Source organism: Pseudorca crassidens, chromosome 15, assembly GCF_039906515.1.
Source record: "Pseudorca crassidens isolate mPseCra1 chromosome 15, mPseCra1.hap1, whole genome shotgun sequence".
Taxonomy (NCBI): Eukaryota; Metazoa; Chordata; class Mammalia; order Artiodactyla; family Delphinidae; genus Pseudorca; species Pseudorca crassidens.
The window spans coordinates 22,352,088-22,372,627 of record NC_090310.1 but is presented as its reverse complement, the minus strand read 5'-3'; the positions used below and the strand labels follow the sequence as shown (position 1 = coordinate 22,372,627).

The following is a 20,540-nucleotide window of genomic DNA, read 5'->3' as shown; positions in this document are numbered from 1 at the left end:
ATATTGTTGAAACCGGGATGGAAGTACACCAGAGGAAGTGGGGTGAAAGCAAACATTGGTCTGTTCAATTTACTGGCAGTCAGAACAGGGGGTGTCTGGGAAGTCTGTGGGAGGCATCTTTTTACAAGCAATTCCCTCGCCCCTTCCCCCCATTGACATAGCCCCTCTTCCCTGAAGTTATGAACGTGTGCTATACTTGTAGCCACAGAAGCACATCGCAAATTTGCTTTCAGGATCCTGCTAATGAATGAGGAAGTCAGGCCAGGCCAGGTGGCAGGGCACCCACCTGAGAAAAAAAGGAATACAAAGGCACTGCGAGTGTTAAACAAGCGAAACTCTTCTTTTTCTCAAAACGTAGTCAGGCCTGGAGACTGTCTATGTGATTTGGTGAGAGAATCAGCAGAGCTGAAGGGTGACTGGAAGCCATCGCCAGAGGGAAGAACACGAGCTTCAAGGCCAGATGCCAGCTGAGCTCTCAGAACAGCCCAGCCAGGAGGACAGGCAGGAGAAGCATGGGCCAGGCCACCAGGAACACTGAAACGCAAGAGAGGACTGTCAGGTGGGCTTTGGAATTCAGCAGCCAAAATGAGGTGGCATCCCTATCTTCTGTCTTACAAGGATGACAAAGACAGAGTATCCTTAATATTTATTTTGGGTTATAGCCCCTGGGAGGTGGCACAGGGCCGTGTGGTAGAGGCAAAGCTGTCTCACCACCACCAAACAAACTTCATTTTCCTCTGAGCATGCTGGAAGGCACTTTTCCCCACCTCCTTTGCAGGTAGGTGGGACCATATGACTGAATCTAGCCAGTGGAATGTGGGTAGAAGCTGCTTCTAGGCCCGGTCCTTAAAACCTCCTACATAATTCTCCCTGCTCCCTCATCCATCATCTAGGGACCAGAAGCAGAGGATCCAGGAGAGGACTTGTGGGGGACAGTAGAGTTGCCAGAAGTTACCAGAAGGTAAGAACCTGAGTTCCTAATGACTGCAAAGGCACTGAACTGCATCCTCCAGTGATTTAATGGGAAATAAACTGTTGTATAAAAGCACAGAAAGATGGAGATTGTTTGTTACAGCAGCTAGCATTACTTACTGTGACTAATACTGAAGAGGCAGAAGGACAGGGAGGTTAAAAAGCACTACTTCTGTTGCTTGACTACTTAGCTTAGAATCCTAGCTCTGCAACTAGCTGTGCAGACCCAGGCAAGTTATTGAAGCTCTCCAAACCTGAATTTCCCTGTATGCAAAATAGAAACATTACTAGCAGCTATTACTGCGTGAGATTTTTGTAAGGCAAGTGAGTGAACTCATAGCAAGCATTTAGAACGGTGCCGGGCACATGGTAAACACCATGTAAGTGTTGATTTTGAAAATCAGACTCTAAGATCTGGGAGGTTGGATTCATATCTCTTCTAAACATTACTGTATACTCAGGGTTAAAGAAGGGCTTGGATCCTGGATCATAGCTGCCTCATGTTGGAGGACCTGGGAGAGGTATGCACCGCCCCCTCCACCCAATACCAGATTATAACGGCTCTCTGTCCCCTAAATTTCAGAGTAACTTGCTGATGTCCTTAGGAGGGAGGGGGAGAAGAATATCATAATTTTCAGAAACATATTAGTATATGACAATCAGCTTATAATTATGAAACATAGGTTGATGTTTAATGAATTCTAAAACATCAAAAATGCTTGTGGGAGATAGCAAGCAATGAAACCATAGGTGCCCTCTTGTGGTACTCTGCTACCAGGTCACAGTAACTCCCTCCATTTTCAGAAGGCTCCAGAATCCACTACCCACCGAGAAATTAGTCAATTTGGCAAAGGCTACTGGGAAGCCAGGCTGCTCCCGGCACTGTGCTAACCTGAAGGACTGGAAGAAATGAACGAGGTTGAGGTCCCTGCTCTCCAGCTGCTTTTGCTCTGAGCTCTAACCCCCCTCTCCAATGAGCACTGCTTTTCTGAGTGTTGTCTGAATGTTAGCACTGAGCATGGAGAGGACAACTTGAGATTATCTGGAAACTTTTAGACTGTTATCTAGTTGGAGATTTGAGGATGGGTAGAACTTTTTCATGTCTGGGTTCACCAGCATAGCCCATTTTGGGGGATAGTGAAATCTTAATAGCATTGCTTTCCCTTTGGGCCAAAATACATTTCTTAGATTTGTCTTCCTATTGAGCTCCAATTCATCCATCAAAAGCCCTTTCCGATGTTAACACATGCAGAAATTCTCTCCTGACCTTATCCAATACAGTTAATTACCCTTCTGTGTGCCCCTTCTGCACTACCTACTTGCTTGTGATTTATCTGCTTATATGCCTATCTCATTTTTGCAACTGGCGTTCATTTGGCCTACAGGGCTTATTCTGCTAATATTTGCACACCTGTCTCCTTTTTCTCATTTAGTTCAAATATCACCTCCTCTGAAAAATTTTCTGACCATTTATCCATTCTGATATTCATTTTCCTTCCTATCTTGGTAATAGAACCATCACACATTGGTTGGGCACCTGGCCACCCAGGATAAAGACTACATTTCCCAACTTCCTTTGCAGCTAGGTGTGGCCATGTGACTAAGCACTGGCCAATGAGATGTAAGTGGAGGTATAAGGTGTCAGCTTCCAGGATTGTTCCTTACAAGTCATTGACTTCTTCCAAGTTCCCTCAATCCTGGCCTAGATATAAAGATTGGTGCTCTGGCTGCCATCTTGGACCATGAAGGTGATGGCCACACCCTAAAGATGGTAGAGGGGTGAGATGGAAGGAGGCTGGATTCTTTTTTTTTTTTTTAGAACCCAATCCCAACTAATGTGTGTGGCATGAGTAGTTCCCATCATAAGGTAGCAAAATAATTGCTAAAATGTTCACCAATTAGTGACTCAAGAGAAAGTCCCTGTTGAGGGGGGAATTCTCTGGCCAGTACAATGATTCAGGCCTTTAAGTACAGGGGAACTGGCATTGGTTAATTATTACTGCTTTATAGTAATGCCCTACTGCAGAAGGATGAGTAACTGAGGAGTTTTCATTGTTAGGGCCAAGTGAGGGAGCCAGAGGGTCTCTTTGGTAGTTAGTTAGCTTGTAAGAAGCCCTTATCTACAGCCAATAGGAGAGTGGATACAGCTGAAGAGCAAATTTGGACTCAATATAGTTGCCAAGCTTAAATGATGGTTGAATGGTCTGTCTAGGCAGCTTTGCTATGACGTCAGAGCTCTGGCTGGAAAAACCTGGGGACTGAGGAACATGGGATGAGATCATCTGGATAGAGGCTCCTAAGGACTGTGATTCTTCTGGTAGCCCGGAGCCAGTGCCCTCAGAGCCTACCTCTCTTTATTAGGAGCTAGCCTTCCCTCATCCATACGAAGTGAGTCTGGATTCTTGACGACCTCATGGTGCTGCCCTGCTAGCCCTGGATTGCTTGCCTTGTGGACTTCATTTATGTGTGAGAGAAATGAACTTCTGTGTTATCTAAGGTGGTCATTTAACCCTAACCCATGCTGGTAATTTTCTATCACATCACTCTCCTCTATTTCTAAACTACATTGTTAACTTTCTGTTATCTATTTCTCAACTGGAACACAATCTCCATGAGGACAGGCGTCTGGCCTGTATCATTCACCATTATAACTTCACTGCCTAGAGCAAAGCCTAGCACACAGTAGGTGCTCAACAAACAGTTCCTGTCTAATGACTGGCTCTCCTGCTGCACTGTGAGAGCTCATCTCTAGAGCCAGTCTAGGGTCTGATTTATATCACGGTCCACAGTTCTCGGCACAGGGCCTGGCACGTAGAAGAGGCTATAACTAAATATTCACTGAATTAAAAAGAGGGAGAGTTGGGAGGGAGGGCTGTGGGAAAGGCAGGAGAAAATGATGTACCTGCAGTGCTGGTGGTTCCACTCATGACACCAAGAGACTGGGCACCTGGAGACAAGAGCAGAAGGTGAGGGTTTCCATAGTCATGCTCCACTGACTGACTGTGGCACTGTAGCCATAGTTGCTCCAAGACCTCCTGGACCTGGCCATCACAGTCACGGACAATCCACATTGTGGAAGCATCTATTATCATGCATATGAAACTTAATCCTCCTGACAGATTTGTGAGGAAACTGTTCTCATCCCCATTTGACAGATGAGAAGACTGAGGCTCAGCAATGTCTGCCAGTAAGCGGAAGAGCTTGGATTTGAACCCCAGTCTGTCTGGTTGCAAAGTGGAAGTTCCTAGCACCTCCTCCCCCCTCCCCTAGCTACCCTGTGACAACACATGAGGCAATAAAAGGACAGGACAATTCCAGGCAGAGCCTTCTTCAGGAGACAGCCTGTTTACTCATCTGGAGAATGGAAGTGGTAATAGCGCTTACGTCCTTAGACTGTTGTGAACATCTCATGTGACAAGGCATATAAATGTGTTTGGTATGGTGCCAGGCACAAAGTATTATTATTACCGTTACTATTATTACTGTTATTAATGTTACTGCATCCTAATTTCTCTAGGACAAAAAGAAATGTTTTCACTTTCTTGGATTTCTTGATTCTGCCATTCCAGTGTGAATAAAAAACATGACTAACTACCACAGGTACTGCTAACCCACGGGATGGAGGGATGAAAATTTGAGGAGCACTTGGAAAGCTTCTCCTATGTCATGCCCCAGAACACTGTAACTGGATTTTGAGAAACACAGTCATTCCTCAGAAAACAAAGTTGGTCTAGGACTTAGACTGAGTTATGGGGACCTGGCAGGAGGGAAAAGGCAAAGGACACACGCTTTGGAATCAGACCGAGCTGGGTTCAGCGCTAACTCCAGCTGCTCGTGAGTGGGTGATCTTGGGTGAGTCACTTAATCTCTCTGAGCTTCAGTTTCTCACCTGTAAAATGGAAGCATCTGGGGAGGATTAAGTGAGTCAGTGCATGCTGAGAGCTTAGCCTGATCTCTAGCGCACAGCACATGTGGCAAAAGCGATTATCATTACCCAAAGCATCTCCTGGAAAGATGTATTCACCAGTGGGGGGCACTGAGGAAGCAGAAAAAGCCCTGGGGTGTTAGGTTGGTGACCCCAGGCATCTGCAGTTAACTGTCAGCACCTGGCCAGCTGGTGTTATCACTAGGACGTGGCCCCTTCTTACCTCTGCGAGTGATGGGTCCCAGATCTAAAACACGGGCTGGGTCAATAGCCACTCCTTCACTGCGGAGTTGATTTCTCGAGCAAGACTGTGGGGATGGAGAATTCTCATTATGTCAAAATGTAAAGGCACGTTCCTCTCCAGGCTGCTTCTGCAATGGGCAGCTCTGGCCCAAGCATGGAGCCCCACCCCCTCTATGATCCTAATTCTGATGTCTGGTTTTCTCTAGAGAATTCTCACTGTCATGTCAAATGAACCTGGGTTTGAATCTCTTCTCCTCTTTTAGCTGTTTCATTTGGGACAGATGACTATACCTGTCTACTATTATTAAATAATATCTTCCTGGTTGTGAAGGTTAAAAGGAAGTATGTCTGCAGCACACAGGCACATAGCAAGCACTCAAGAAATGCCACCTCTTAGCAGGCAGTGCTAAATCTGGGTTAAGAGCATGGGCACTGTAGTTACACCTCAGCCAGGGCATACCCCAGCTCTGATACTTTCTAGCTGTGTGGCCCTTGGGCAAGGGACCTCTCTGAGCTCAGTTTCCTCATATGTACAATGGGGTTGCTAAAAGAATCTACTTAAAGGGTTGCTGTGAGAATTAAATTAGATAAGGCATATAAAAGTTTTAGTACAGTGCTTGACACAGAGTAAGCACTAAAAGAAGTCAACTATTATTAAAATCATTTAAAATGTCCTGGGCCAAGGAAACCTAGAGGACAGGCTCTTTCATCTGATATACTTCCTGGGGACACAAGGATTGCTTACCTGTGGGCTTTTGGAGGCTTAAAGTACATCCATTCATCCTTCTTTTGTCCCTCTCTTCCTCTTTTTCTCCTTCCCTCCCTTCCATCCATCCACCCATCCATCCATCTTTCCATCTCTTCATCCATCTAACTTCCTTTCCCTTTCTCCCTTCCTCTCTCCTTTCCTCCCTCCCGTCTTTCAATCCATCCATAATTCCAATAAATATATATGGAGGTACCAGGCCCCATGTCAGGCACTGAATAGCTGTTCAGTCCAAAGCGATACTCACCGGCTGGCACTGCTCTTTAAGGGAATTGCAGAGAGAAATCTCACAATGCAGGAAAACTAGGTCATAATTTCCAGCAAACATGAACATCTGAACTGAGAACCGGCTTTCCGATGACACCCCATTCTCTTCCACGTAGATAGTGGAATCACGTTTATTTGGGCAGCTGGGAGGGTGACAGGCACAGGGATTTAACTTCTAGAGCAACTCAGGGGGCCTGAGGCCCTTGGCTGCATCTTTAATTTGTACCCAGTATAAAAATAGCATCAGAGAGAATTAAAGAGCCTCCCCACCTCCCGCCAAGTGTTTTCTCCAACACAGACTTTTATTCCTCCAGGTTTCCTCCACAATGTTACCCATAAGCCCACACGGTTTAAGTTGGGGGGGGGGGCACAGTCCCTGGAACGAGACAGACTGATTTCAAATTCCAACCCAACCCACTTTCTAGTTAAGCGATCGTGAGCCGATTACTTTACTGAACCTCACTTTTCTTATCTGTAAAGTAGGGACAGGAATATGCACTTCCTAGGGTTGATGTGAGCATTTAATGAGATAATCCTTATATTCTGCCTAGTACAGTGCTTGGCATACAGCTAAACTCTATGGTAAATGTTAACTAGTATTATTACCACGGTTTGAATCATGATCTATAGATATGCATTTCCCTTTGTTTTTGCTAGTTAACAATATTCAATAATATTTTGTCCCATAACAGTTACACTATTTTCATGTTGTTCAGTTAGCGTTAACATCTGTATAAAAGTCCCCTGTTTTTGAATTATGAACCTATCGCCAACGTTATAAAAGGTACTGAAATGAAAAATAATTGGCATTTCTTTACCCTGCCCACCTATTTTGTATTAATCCTTTAAGGCTACAATCTCAGGAGTGATATTTCTGGGTCACAGGGTATGGTCATCATATGTAATACCAAATTATTTTCCAAAAGAGGCAAGCCAAGTTACCCAACTGCCAGACAGGGATGAGGTGATCATTCTTCTCCACCCCAAACCTCATTTAGGCCAAAAGATAACCCCAGATTGTGCGGTACCTGTTTCTGATGATGAAATATCTCACAGGGTCATTCATGTCTCCAGTGGGCGTGGCATAGCAGTTCCTCAACACCAGGTTAAATCGGGACGTGTCCCCTCTCTCCAAGATGGCGCCCACATAGAGCATGGATTCAACAGACAGCACGACTGCAGACCCTTCATAAGGAGATGTGTAGTTCTGGTCTTGGAAGAGGGCCATCCTGACAGTGAACTCTCCCTCCCCGTCCACACTGATGTTCAGGGAACTGAAAACAGAGAAACCACAAGAATGGAAACTTCAGGTTTTGACCAGTGAGAACAAAATCAATCAAGTCCCACACTTGTGTTGGGTTATGAAGGCAGAGGCACATCTTTGATTCCTAAATGAACTATTCAATCAGTTATTTAAATCAAGCATTTACTACCTTCTAAACTTGACAAACACATGAGTCTGGCTCCAGGATTCCTACAAATTCTCCCTGCAACAGAGAGCAGACATACTTCCTTCACTCAAAGAACACCTCCGTCTTCTAACCTGTAGAATAGGGCTTGGAACCAGTTCTGTGGGCTCACAGTTTCTAGCAGCAGACCTCTTCCCTGCACCCCATAATCTTCAATGAAACACCAATTTTAACAAGATAAATAAAATGGTTTTAATGTTTATTTTTTATGAACCTTGGGCCCCAACACATTACAGACTGAAATCTAGAAATTGAACCAGAAGATTTCTAATCCTAACCCTGCCATTCTGTGAGCCCAGGAGGCAATAAGGGAATGGGAAGGGCACCTTGGGTTTCTGATACCCCCAGAAGGACCCCCAGCAAGTCTAGGAATGCTGAGGAATTCCTTCAACAGGGCCCAGTCCAGGCACAGCCATACAGCAGTAAACAAAAGACAAAAGCCCCTGCCCAAATTGAATTCCATCCAAATTGCTATTTGGTTCTATTTCTGGTGAGTTACAGGCGCTGTTTATCCAATCAAAGCTGATCTGGCTTAAATCCCACATTTGCAGGGAAGCCTTCCTGCCCCCAACTGTGCTCCCCAACCAAGATTAGGTCAGGGACCCTTGCTCCCTGATCCCACAGCACTCCGAGCCTACCCCACACTGCGTGCATCTCACTTGTAAATAATTTTTGATATAGTTAGTTGTTAATGCCTTTCTTCCTCAAGATAAATGAAATTGCTGTGCATTTTTGTTCCTTAGCGTTTTTTTTTTGTTTTTTTTTTTTTTTTGCGGTACGCGGGCCTCTTGCTGTTGTGGCGTCTCCCGTTGCGGAGCACAGGCTCCGGACGCGCAGGCTCAGCGGCCATGGCTCACGGGCCCAGCCGCTCCGCGGCATGTGGGATCTTCCCGGACCGGGGCACGAACCCGTGTGCCCCGCATCGGCAGGCGGACTCTCAACCACTGCGCCACCAGGGAAGCCCTTCCTTAGCGTATTTAATTAACACTGTTTCATGTTGTTGTATTGTTTCATAGTAATAATCTTTAATATCCACAAAATATTCGATGCCTGCCTTGTTCATGCCGAACATCCCCATACATAATCAACAAATATTTGTGGAGTGGACGAGCGAATGAACGGAAGCTCCTGGAGGAGGCGGGCGCATCCTGTGGACGTCCTAAGATGTCGTGAAGTCAGTCAGGGTTACGGGTCAAAGGGTAAGTAAGGGTCAGTGCCATACCTTACGATAGGCTTCAGGGCAGTTTGGAGGCTGACTTTCATGTCCAGCGGGTAGGCACACTGGAAGTTGATGCTGAGGATGGTGTCTCTGATGATGAAATCGTTGACCAAGAAGAGGGTGTTTTTGTAGATGGCATGGGTTTGGTTTCTCTTTGGCATAAAAACAAGACCACACGTATGTTTATGTGGATGAGGGTACAAGTGTATCTGGGATTCAGGTCTGTGTGACTCCAGAGTTGATGCTGTCAGTCAAGCTGACACCCTGCCCTCTGACCTCAAGGAGGCAATGGGCCTCCTCCCGCTGTGGCACTGACACTTTACGGGAAGGGGACTGAGGACCCCAGATCAAAAACTACAACAATAAATTGCTGACCCTTGGGAACAGTCAGGAACCACCATGCCTGGTCCTCTGTGAACCTTTCCCACCTCATCCCTAAGTGAAATAATCATAATCATAACTTACATTTGCTGAGCTTAAGATCAAACCTATTCTCAGCTCTCTCCTGGACAAACATGTGTAAGCTCACATACCTCTAGAGGCCCATGGAGGCTAAGTGACTTGTCCAAGGGCTCCCAGTTACTGAGACAGGCCCCACCAGCCCAGCTCCCGCACTCTGGCAGCAGTGGGATAAACACCACTCACCTCCAGAATGTTTCCGCAGGCACCAGCCTGGGCAGGGCTGGTCACCGATATCCAGTTGTTCTCCTCTCTTTGCATCATGCTGCTGCAGTTCCAGTTCTGGTCCTGAAGGTAGGCATGGACCTCGTCCCCGAAACCCAGGCCTCCCAGCAGACACTTGTCCAGGGACACTTTGATCTCCTTGGCCTGACAGTCCAGCTGGGGCTGCAAACTGTGCACATCTGGAAAGTTGGGAGAGGGAGGGAGGTAGAGTGGACAGAAGCCTGGAAGTAGCGGGCAGAGCTCACACTTTCTGCCCTTTGACAAAGCCACCTTGCCCACGGGAGGCTGGGGAGACTGGAGGGGGCCTGGGACCCACGTGGGATTCACACCCAGGCTTGTGGTAGGCGAAGTTGGCAGAGATGCCCCTGGTCCAAGCTTTCCAAGCATTTTGTGTGCAGGCTTGATGAAGGTTCTCGTGTCTGGTTCCTGTTGAGCCCCAGAGCAGGTCGCCCCAAAATATGCTTAATGGTACATTGATTATTTTGAATTAAAGTTACTTAAGGTACAGCTGATGCAAGAGGGACACTGTGACCCTCCTCTCTGTCTCCCTGAAGGCAGGAACTAAGTCTCCCCTGTGAAAGGTGCCCTCCCTGCATCTGGAGTAGAAGGACACCCCTGTCGCCAGAGATGAGGAACTCGGGCTCCTTCTTGCCCCTCTGCTTAGAACACTCTCTCGTCTGCAGCGACTGGGAGTGTGCTCACAGGAAAGCAGACCTGTGCCCAAAGCAAGCGTCGGAGGCCCTTGTTAGAGTCTCGGAGGGAAGGAGATCATCTCAGCGGGAAGCTCATCCAATCCCCACCCAGGGCTTAGGGCTCATCTGTGGCATGTCTACCCGTGGGTCACCTGACTGTGTTTGCTTACCTACTGGGATGAACAAAACATCACCTCCAGAGCCTGCCCATTTGGACTGCTCTGACTGAAGTCTCATAAAATCCCTGCATTGTGGGTATTTTTTATTATTATCTCATCCCCATTTTACAGATGAGGACATTAAGGCTCAGAGAGTGTAGGTGGCTTGTCCCAGGCCCCAGGCCCCACCTGGCCAATCCAGGCCTGGCACAGGAGTCTGCCCCTGTTCCTCATGTATAGACTCTGCAGATACTTGGACACAACTTCCACACCTGCAGAGTTCTCATCCTTTGTCCCTCATGGGTCAAGCCCACTCATTCCTGAGGCCACGGTCCAGTGGCTGACCTGGAAACGTGCTCCATCCCTGCCCCCAATCCTTGCAAACTCACTGGCTTCATGCACTCTCATCCCCTGACCTCAGTTCCATCCCTACTGACTCTGGTCCACACCTTGTCCAGACCCTCTGAAGTTCCCTCCCTCCTGCCCTGCCCACTAGGCCAGCCCAATCCCAGCGCTCACCAGAGATATTGAGGTCCTGTCTGCAGAAGCAGTCCCAGGTGCCGCTGACGAAGCGACACTCCTCCTTGGAGCGGCAGGTCCTCTCACAGTTGTGCTGCGTGGTGGCGGGGTCTGGGGTAAGGTGCAGAGGAAGAGGATAAGATGCAGAGCAGGGTGGACCTGAGGCCACCAAGGCCAACCTTGTCATTCTACAGGGCACGGAAGACTTGTGCCACGCTTGGTGGAAGGGTCAAGCCACAAACTCGAATTTCCTGACTCCTGATCCAGTGAGGTGAGAACCTCGGAGGTGCAGCCTAGCGCTCTTACTACAAGGCAGACGCTGTTCCCAGTACTTTCCACGCATTAGCTCGTTCATTTCACGCGGTGACCACATGGGGGTGGGGGTAGCACAGCAGTTAAGCATTTGGATCGTGCAGCTGGGGTGCTAGGCTCAAACCTGGCTCTGCCACAACTCCAGCTCTGTGATGTTGGGAGAACTGCTGAACCTCTCTGTGCCCCAGACCCCTCATCTGAACTAACTATATAGTGCATGTCTCATGAAGCTGAGGAGAGGACTAAAGGAATGAATGGTTTCAAGTGTTTGGAACAGGAGCAGAGGCACTGTAATGCATGCTGTGTTGCTGTTATTTTTGCCATTGTCCGTTTTTTTCAGATCAGAAAACCCAAACTCAGAGAGTTAAATTAAACTGCCCAAGTGAAATCTAAACCTCAATGAGTCTGAGTTCTTAACATTATGCCACACACGTGGATAGACGCACCGGGAGATTTCCCCTTCGGATCCGAATTTCTGGCTTTACTTGAAACGCTGGAAGGTCTGGCAGCCCTTGGGCAACGTTCCCATTGGGCAATAACTGACAGGCACTGAGTCGAGGCTGCTCTGCTGTTCTGGTCCTCCTGACCCGCTCCACTCTCTCTACTGACCCTGGGCACTTCACCGGGTAGCCCTGCTCCCCTCACCTGTGCAATATCTCAGAGTACACCGCGGGGTGCCCTCCAACCGGTACACGTGGTACTGGCCCGGGCAGGCCTTCACCAGCACCTCCATCTTCCAGAGGCAGCAGTTGCCACTCCAATGGGCACAGGCGATACGGTGGACGATGCCCTCCCCGACGGTGGGGTGGGTACCATTCAGCCACACGGGAGCAGCCGTCTGGCAGTGGTGCACGGGGACGCAGTCCTCCGGCATCCTCACTCCTCCGTCTCCCACAAATCGGTACCAGCCGTGCTTGTCACTGTCACATTTCTCGTCTTCTCCCGTGTTCTCTGTGCTTCGGGAGGGTTCATCCAGTAGGGTGTAATTCTGGCAGGGGTCAAAACAGAGCTGCGCCTCTGGGGTGCCAGGGGCTCCACACTCCAAGCCCTGCTCGTAGGAACTGGCACTGGTGGGGTTTCTGTAACCTGGAGAGTAACAGTATGCTTAGGTTTACAGAGAAACCCCAGAGCCTACAGCGTTTTTATCCCCGACACACTTTGTTTTGGAAATGCTGGGGGCCCCAATGAGGACAAGCAGAACATGATCCATTCATTGACCACCAGCCCTCATCACCTTGGGGTCAGAATAATCCTGAGGCCTTTGTGTGGTACATTACAGGCATTAAGAACATCGGGGTCATTAAAATGAATAAAGTAGAAATGAAACTTGTCAGAGTCCATTGCATTCCCAGAAGTAACCACAAATTTGTTGTACAGTCTTTAGACCCCTTCTATGCATATGTTTAAAATACAGTTCTTTTTAAATAAAAATGGGTTTAATGTTGTAGAGCTTATTTTTTTCCACTTGCATCTCTTTCTTTCTTTCTTTCTTTCTTTCTTTCTTTCTTTCTTTCTTTCTTTCTTTCTTTCTTTCTTTCAACATTTTTATTGGAGTATAATTGCTTTACAATGGTGTGTTAGTTTCTGCTGTATAACAAAGTGAATCAGCTATACATGTACATATGTTCCCATATCTCCTCCCTCTTGCGTCTCCCTCCCACCCTCCCTATCCCACCCCTCTAGGTGGTCACAAAGCATCGAGCTGATCTCCCTGTGCTATGCGGCTGCTTCCCACTAGCTATCTGTTTTACATTTGGTAGTGTATATATGTCCATTTCCACTTGCATTTTTTACTTAATGTATCATCGACATTTGTCCATTATCAGTAGAGGAAGATCTAACACAAGGTTTCTTAACCTCAGCACTGTGGATGCTTGGGCTGGATAATTCTGTGCTGGGGGCTGTCCTGGGCACTGTAGGATGTTTAGCAGCGTCCCTGAGCTTTTCTTACTAGATGCCAGGAGTACTCCTCCCCAAAGCTGTCTCCAGACATTGTCAATTGTCCCCTGAGAAGCAAAATTACCCCCCACTGGTCTAACAGGACCATTTCTGATTGCTGATCTCATGGCTTTTAACAGATTCAGGGACTGTGATGCATGAAGAGGCAGACAAGTAAAGCAGGGGTGGGGTGGGGGGCGGAGGAAGCCAACAGGCTGCTCAGTCTGGGTTTAAACCCAGCTCTGTGCCTGCTGACTGGGTGACCTTGGCAGATGGTTTAACTCCCCTGAGACCCTTCTGCAAAACAACACCTGTGAGCTAATGGTGCCCAAACTTCATCCATTCCCATGCCTCAGGTCATGACGTTTGCCACACGTGTGTCCACCTGTCCTATTACTTATTTCATGTGTTTCTTTCAATGACTCTCTTTATAAATTCGTTTCATCCTAAGGAATAATAGCTGTGATACCATAGGTATGATGTACTAGTTATTTTGTTTAATACCCATGAAGAAAAGTATATATAGCTATCAAAAAAATTTTTTTTTGGCTGTGCCCCTCGACATGCAGGATCTTAGTTCCCTGACCGGGGATCCAACCCGTGGCCCCTGCAGTGGAAGCTCAGAATTTTAATTACTGGATCACCAGGGAAGTCCCCAAAAATTCTTTAAGAAGTTCTGCACCCTCACAGTCATTTCGGGATAGGCATGCCCCATTTGGGAAAATAAAGCTTTAAAGGATTGTTGGCTGGTTAAATGAGATAGTAGGTGCGAAATGCCACGCACAGCACCTGGGGCCTAGTAGTTTAAGCTAATTCTCTCCTCTAGTTCTGATATGTTGAACAGTGTGAGTGCCTTAATGATGAATTAAGTATATCCTACCAGGGTCACATCACATCCCTTTTTTTTTTCCCTGATGCACAAGCTACTTAATGGGTGACTGTGTGCCCAGCACCGATGCGCTGATTGCTAAGGCTCTGTCCATCCCCACAAAGCTGGGATCATATTAGAGGGAATTTTTAGAAAAGACATTTTCAAGCCTTGCTTATGCACATGCTTGTTTTAAGGAAAGGAGTCACTGCACTTGTTATTCTTGGATTCTTTCCTGCACACACTGTATTTTCCCAAGGGAGGCCATGAGCTGAGTCCCTCTAGCCCCCTCCACAGGTGACACGGGCAGAAATTTTCACCCTTGTGTTGAGCCTGAGAACCCTTCCTACAAGCTTCTAAGATGCCCAATCCATGGGTCTTTGGAAGGACCACAGAGAGATCACTAAGCCTAGTCCTTTCATTTTACAGATGAGCAAACTGACTCAGACGAAGGAGAGGCACTTGCCAAAACAAGGCACAGAGTGCCTGGGTGATTCGTGTCCTCGTGAACCCCGGGCTCTCTGATCGCCCCCATATCCGGGCACGGGAAGTTATGTTAACTGGCTTCCACTGTCCTTGAGGGAGAGTTTCTGATTTGGCTCTCTGAGAGACCGTGACTGATTCCAGCTTCTCTCATCTTGTTTCCCTCGACTTTCGGCTTCTGAACCTTTGCTTTAGTCATGCCCCTGTCTCCTCAGTGACCCCGAAGCACCTTCTCTGCACTTCCCTGCTCACTCTCCAGGTATTGCAGGGCGTCTGAGATGCCAGGTGAGCAGAGCACTCACCTTGCTGTTCTGTAGATGCCAGGGTCAGAATGCAGGAGGCCAGGGCCAGCCACAGGACAGGAGCCATCCTTCCCATGAACTGAGACATGCGGTCACTCAGTGGCCCGCAGATTATCCATGCAGCGGGGGGCGTTGCGGGAGGGAGAGACCCAGATACGATCAAGGAGACAGAGGTTGTTCCCTTGGGTGCATGCAAGGGTAAGAAGGGAACTCACATCAGTTAGCACGTGTACTAAGCCCCTTGCATACCTTAGCTCATTTAAGGCACCGAACCACCCTCCAGGGAAAGTATTATTATTCCTCCCATTTTACAGATGAAGAAGCTGAGACTCAGAGTAAGTTAATCCCAGAAATACTTATTGAGCCCCTCCTGTGTGTAAGCACTGTGCTGGAAGTGAAATAGCTTGCTCAGGCCCATATTCTTAGAAATGGACCGATGGCTTCCTTCATGAAGGGCTGTATTGCTTTAAAGCAGGTATGACTTGAAGAAAGGAGGTAGTATAACAGGAACAGGAGACTTGCCAAGTGGGTGAGATTGACAGCAAGAGAACAAAAGGCAAGCTTAGAGCCAGCCAGGACTGCAGAATGTCCTAGAAGGTCTCAGGGTAGTTCCTACTCAGGTCAAGGTAGTGGCTCTTGGAGACTGGATGGAGGGGGGTGGGTGACGGTGCTATGAATACCTACCGACAAAAGTAACGGCTTCCCTTTCTCAGTTCTGTGCATCAGGCACTGTGCTAAGAGAGCCCAAAGTGTCCTCTGTGTGTGTAGATGTCTGTGAGACCATGTCAGACTGAGCCCAGTCTCGCTCCTTGCACACTGTCTGACGCACAAGAGTTGCTCGATAGGGGTTTGAGGGATGAATGAATAATAAATGGGGAGGGAGTGGATAGAAACAAAGAGCTGTGAAGAGCCTGTCAGCACTCAAATAAATAACACTTCCTCTTCTGGGAAACTCTCCTCAAATGGAAAAATCTTTGGATAACTTCATACAGCCTCTGTAAGACTTCAGTTGAAGATAGAGGTCTGTTTCTGGAAGGGATAGCGTGAATCTGTTATGAGAGAGAGCCCGGGACTGGTAATTCTTAGAGATAAAATCCCAAGTAGAGGGACTTCCCAGGTGGTACAGTGGATGAGACTCCACGCCCCCAATGCAGAGGGCCTGGGTTCGATCCCTCGTCAGGGAACTAGATCCCACATGCATGCTGCAACTAAGAGTTCGCATGCCACAACAAAGGAGCCCATGAGACGCAACTAAGGAGCCCACCTGCTGCAACTAAGACCCAGTGCAACCAAATAAATAAATATTAAAAAAAAAAAATCCCAAGTAGAGGCCTGTCTTCTCGGTGGGGTGTCCAGGGACAAGGGTGAGGGGCACCTTTAGCCCTGGAGCAGCCAGCAGGTGCCTGGAGTCATGGCTGAACTGGACATAGAGTGATATCTGGAGCCCTTGACAAGGGCCAGGGTGCAAACTCCTTGCTGGGTTCTGAAAGCTTCCAGAAACAAACAGCCCTAGCAATTCCAGGGAGTCAAGGGTTGGGGGAGGCCCCCAGGATCAGGAGAAAGACTGCTGGGGCTTGAAGAAGGACTTACCTGGAAGTGAGAACACAGAGAGTTCCTCCTCCTTCTCTGGCCATGGGAACGCAAGCCTGCTGTGGACCTTCCTTTTATTGCAGTTTCCCACCCATGTGGCTCTCCACGATTGGTACAGAGGTGTGACTGGAGTTAGCCTACCAGGCATACACTGGGCTGGTTGGGTGCAGGTAAGATAAACAATTTACCACAAAGGATGGTGAAGGAAGGCTCCTTTGTTCTCCCCCCATCCCCCCAGCAGTCCCTCCTTCATGCAAATGCTTCTCTATAAACAGGAGCAGCACGTACTGAAGGCTGAACACACTGGGCACCGCCGAGTGCCTTGCACCCATTACTTCTCACATTTAATCCTCACGATAAACCAATGAAGCTGGTACCATATTTATCACCAGAAACCAAATGCTAATCAAAAGGAAGGATTTGGATATTAAAGGATTAACATCCAAAGGGAAGTGGAGAGAAATCAAACACACACTTGTTTGCTCAAGGGATTTTCAATTGTACCTTGTGTTCCTAGCTAATCACCTTAAAACACTTCTGCTTTTGTCTGGATGCCACTCAGCTTGAAGTCAGTTAGAGCAAGGGAGTAAGTAAGGAAGGGGGGGATGGGTGTTTCTGATTTTTGGCCCATAGAATCTACCCAACTTCAGATGCTCAATGCTGAGGAGTCTGGGAAGGGCCAATCTGGAGATGTGTGAATCGCGGGCTAGCAAAGGATAGCCCATGCCCTCGGACAAAATAAGCATCAGAAGAACCTTTTGGTATGTGGGTTACCCTAGAGATTGGAAGGTAGAAAACTGAGAGGAAGCTGAAGACCTTGGACTTTTAAATTCCAGGCTTGGACCTGGCTTTTGTGGCAAGGTAGATATTACAGAATTAACAAAAGAGTCACAGCTTTAGCAGAATAAATAGCCATTGCCTTTTCTGTTACTCTGGGCCTCTTTAAGGAGGCAAGGCTACAGGGTCGGGGAGCATGGGGGTCTTGGCGTTGGTAACACCTTTCAGGAAAACCTCAACATGGACAAGGAAGAGATGGTACAAGCCACCTTCTCTACTCCTAGTGCATTTGGAGAAGAATCCCCTAAATGTGAAACTTATAACAACTACAAATGCTGGATTCAGAAATTCATCTGAGCCCACAAAATAGCCCGCTGATCCACTCATTTTGGCCAGGTACCCACCCTAGTCTCCCCTATGGCCATTCTCAACCTTCTCCATCCTTTTAAACAGTCTTTGCAGCCATCACTACCCACCTACTCTCCCCACTTCCTCCATTCTCAGCAGGTGTCTTGCGTTCTACCTCAAGAAAATTTAAGTCATCACACTTGACCTCACTCAACTTTGTGTTTCCTTCCCCTAGAAACATATAAATATCTACCCCCATTTTCCAGTCCCTCCCCAACTTCTGATAAGGTGATCTTTCTTCTTTTCAAAGTCAGTTCCTCCATCCCTCTCTGACTTCTCCATTTCAATCTGAGGCATATGGCTAAGGTTGCCCTGCTAAGGTCACCTCTTAAGCAAGTCCACTGGGCATTTTTTCTGGCCCCTTGTCAATGGATTTTTCGCTGCTTTCTTCAGGCGCTCTGTATTTCCTTGACTCCCCTGTGCCATTGTTTTCTTGATTCTCCTCTACCTCTCTGGTTACTCGTGCTCTATCATTATCATTATCATTGTCATCATAATTATTCTCTTCCTCCAGCTGTCCTTGAAAATGCTGGTAGGTCCCATTTTTCTTGTCACTCCACGGACTTTCCCTGGGAGGTGTCAAGTTATCTCATGGTTTCAAGTACCATCCACAGGCTGGTGAGTTCCAAATCTCTATCTCCCTCCCTGACCACTCCCTTGAACTTCAGATCCACCTACCCAGATGCTTGCTGGACTTCTCCACTTGGACTGAGATGCTCGAGGCACCGTGAACCTTAGCAGGTCCAAATCCTAACTCATCAATTCCCAGAGATCTCACCCTACTCGTTGTATAACCTATCTTAACCAATGGTACCACTGCTCACCTGGTCACCCGAGCTGGAAATCTGGCTCCTTCCTGTCTCCCTCAGCCTCACGTTTCCAATAATCATCAATCTTTCAAATATTCCTGAACCTGTCCTTCCTCCTCATCCCCACGTCATCAGCCTTAATTCAGGCCACCATCATCTCTTAGGAGGGTGATTTTAACAGCTGCCTAATGGGTCTCCCTGCTTTCGTTCTTGTCCCCTTTGATTCTGTTATCTCCCTGCAGCCAGAGGCCACAGTGTCACCTCTCAGCAATATGCCCTATCCCACACACACTAGGCTTCCTGGGATCTGACCCCTGTTCACAGCTCCCATCTCATGTACAGATTTTCCCCACATGCTCTATGCTCCAGCCTATTTGTGGTTCTCTGAACTCTTCCCCCTCCACACCTTTCCATGCGCTATTCCCTCTGCCTGGATTACTCTGTGCCCAGCCTCCTACTGCTTAGCATTCAGGTTTGCCTCTTCCAGGAAGTCCTCCCTAAATTCCCCAGACTGGCTTGTGCTACTCTTCTGTGCTACTAGGCCTCTCTGGGCTGATTACGGTCACACTCAATTACCCACTAACGTATCTGTCTCCCTCTGAAGGCCCTAAGATCTTTGTGGACTTGGATCCTGTCTTGGCAGTTCTAATCAGCACCTAGTAAGTACTTGTTGGGTAAACAAATGGACAGAAATCACGGTATGTATGCTCAAGACCCTTTCCTGTGTGTAATGCCTCAAACTTATGGTGCCCAAGTCTTACTGAGAGCTTGGTGGAAAGACACAAGTTCCCGCCTCAGGGCCTCTGCACTTGCTGGCCCACTGCCTGTAATGTTCTTCCTCAGATATCTCCCTGGTTCATTTTCTTACTTCTCTCAGTTTCGGCTTATCAGAGAGACCTTCCCCAAGCATCCTATGTAAAATAACACCCTCATTGCCTTATTACCCTCGTTTCCCACCCCCTCCCTTCTGAGTGCTTGTTACCACCTGACATATCACACAGCTATTGTTTACATGTATCCCCCTTTTAAACATAAGCTCCTTACCAGCAAGGGCTCTGTTTTGATCACTGTCAGTTTCCCTGCTGCCTATAAAAGCGTCCGGCCTTGAATTTATGCTCAAAATCTCTGTTGAATATTGAGTTGAATAACTATCTGATAGCAAGCAAAAAAGGAAAGAAAGGGCTTCCCTGGTGGCACAGTGGTTGAGAGTCCGCCTGCCGATGCAGGGGACACGGGTTCGTGCCCCGGTCCGGGAAGATCTCAGATGCCGTGGAGCGGCTGGGCCCATCAGCCGTGGCCGCTGAGCCTGCGCGTCCGGAGCCTGTGCTCCGCAACGGGAGAGGCCACAACAGTGAGAGGCTCGCGTACCGCAAAAAAAAAGAAAGAAAAATAAAGGAAAGGAAAAGGAAAGGAACAGAGGGACAAAAGGATAGATTCTGATGTGCTTTTTCCTCCTGGCTCTTGCCTTTGGCCCTTGTTTTTGTTTTTCTTTATGTTCTCTTGTACCTGAATCAAAGTATAGATGATTCTGCACATGTCTAGCCAGGCCCATCTGACCATGGACGTCCTCCCACGTAAAGCTCTTACATAAAGGCAGCAGGCATGGGGATTCAGTGCGTGTCTGCGTGTGATAAGAGGTTCCTTAACTTGAGATATGCTGTCCCCACAGTCCCCAGTTTGCTGATACACACGTGTGGTTTTCCCTGGGATCAGAGGTTCTAATAATGGGTCAGGGCCTTGGTCTCTCCTGAATGCCATGGCTGGGGTCCATCCAGGGAAGCAGCTGGCATCAAGGTGGACGTTTCCCATCGGCATCAGCTTCCTTTGGTCCACTAGTCAAAGAAGTCCAGAGCCCCTTGGGATATCCAGGTCTCCTGGGCAGCCTCTGGCTGTGTGTGCAAGGAGCCTCCTGAAGGCCCCCCTTGCAAAGCATCCCCCCTCAATGGGGTTAGTGGTCCGCCTTCTGCTTCTGCTGCCTAGTCCCTGTAAACAGGTCTACATCTTCTACATTGGGAGGGAGAAGTGCAAAGGATGGAGGGGTCCCGACGACGTGCCAGGTACGTCACCTATAAGGATTGTGAGACTCCAGAAGGCAGGGGCTGTGTCTATCTTATTCACGTCTGTCTTTCCCCAGCACCT

General features: G+C 47.9%; 1 protein-coding gene across 2 annotated transcripts; it reads right to left on the bottom strand.

The window, feature by feature from the left end:
- Positions 1-475: 475 nt before the first annotated feature.
- On the bottom strand, positions 476-14,905 carry GP2 (glycoprotein 2). 2 transcript variants are annotated; one of them, XM_067705114.1, is made up of 10 exons: positions 14,818-14,905; positions 11,872-12,312; positions 10,915-11,025; positions 9,507-9,724; positions 8,865-9,013; positions 7,202-7,447; positions 6,154-6,316; positions 5,121-5,205; positions 3,875-3,919; positions 476-534 (listed from the first exon to the last, which is right to left on the bottom strand). In XM_067705114.1, the coding sequence occupies exons 1-10, from the start codon at positions 14,903-14,905 to the stop codon at positions 476-478; spliced, it is 1,605 nt and encodes a 534-aa protein (XP_067561215.1). The 2 variants fall into 2 exon arrangements, with proteins under 2 accessions (XP_067561215.1, XP_067561217.1); XM_067705116.1 differs by lacking the exon at positions 11,872-12,312 and having other exon boundaries at positions 14,818-14,893.
- Positions 14,906-20,540: the final 5,635 nt, after the last annotated feature.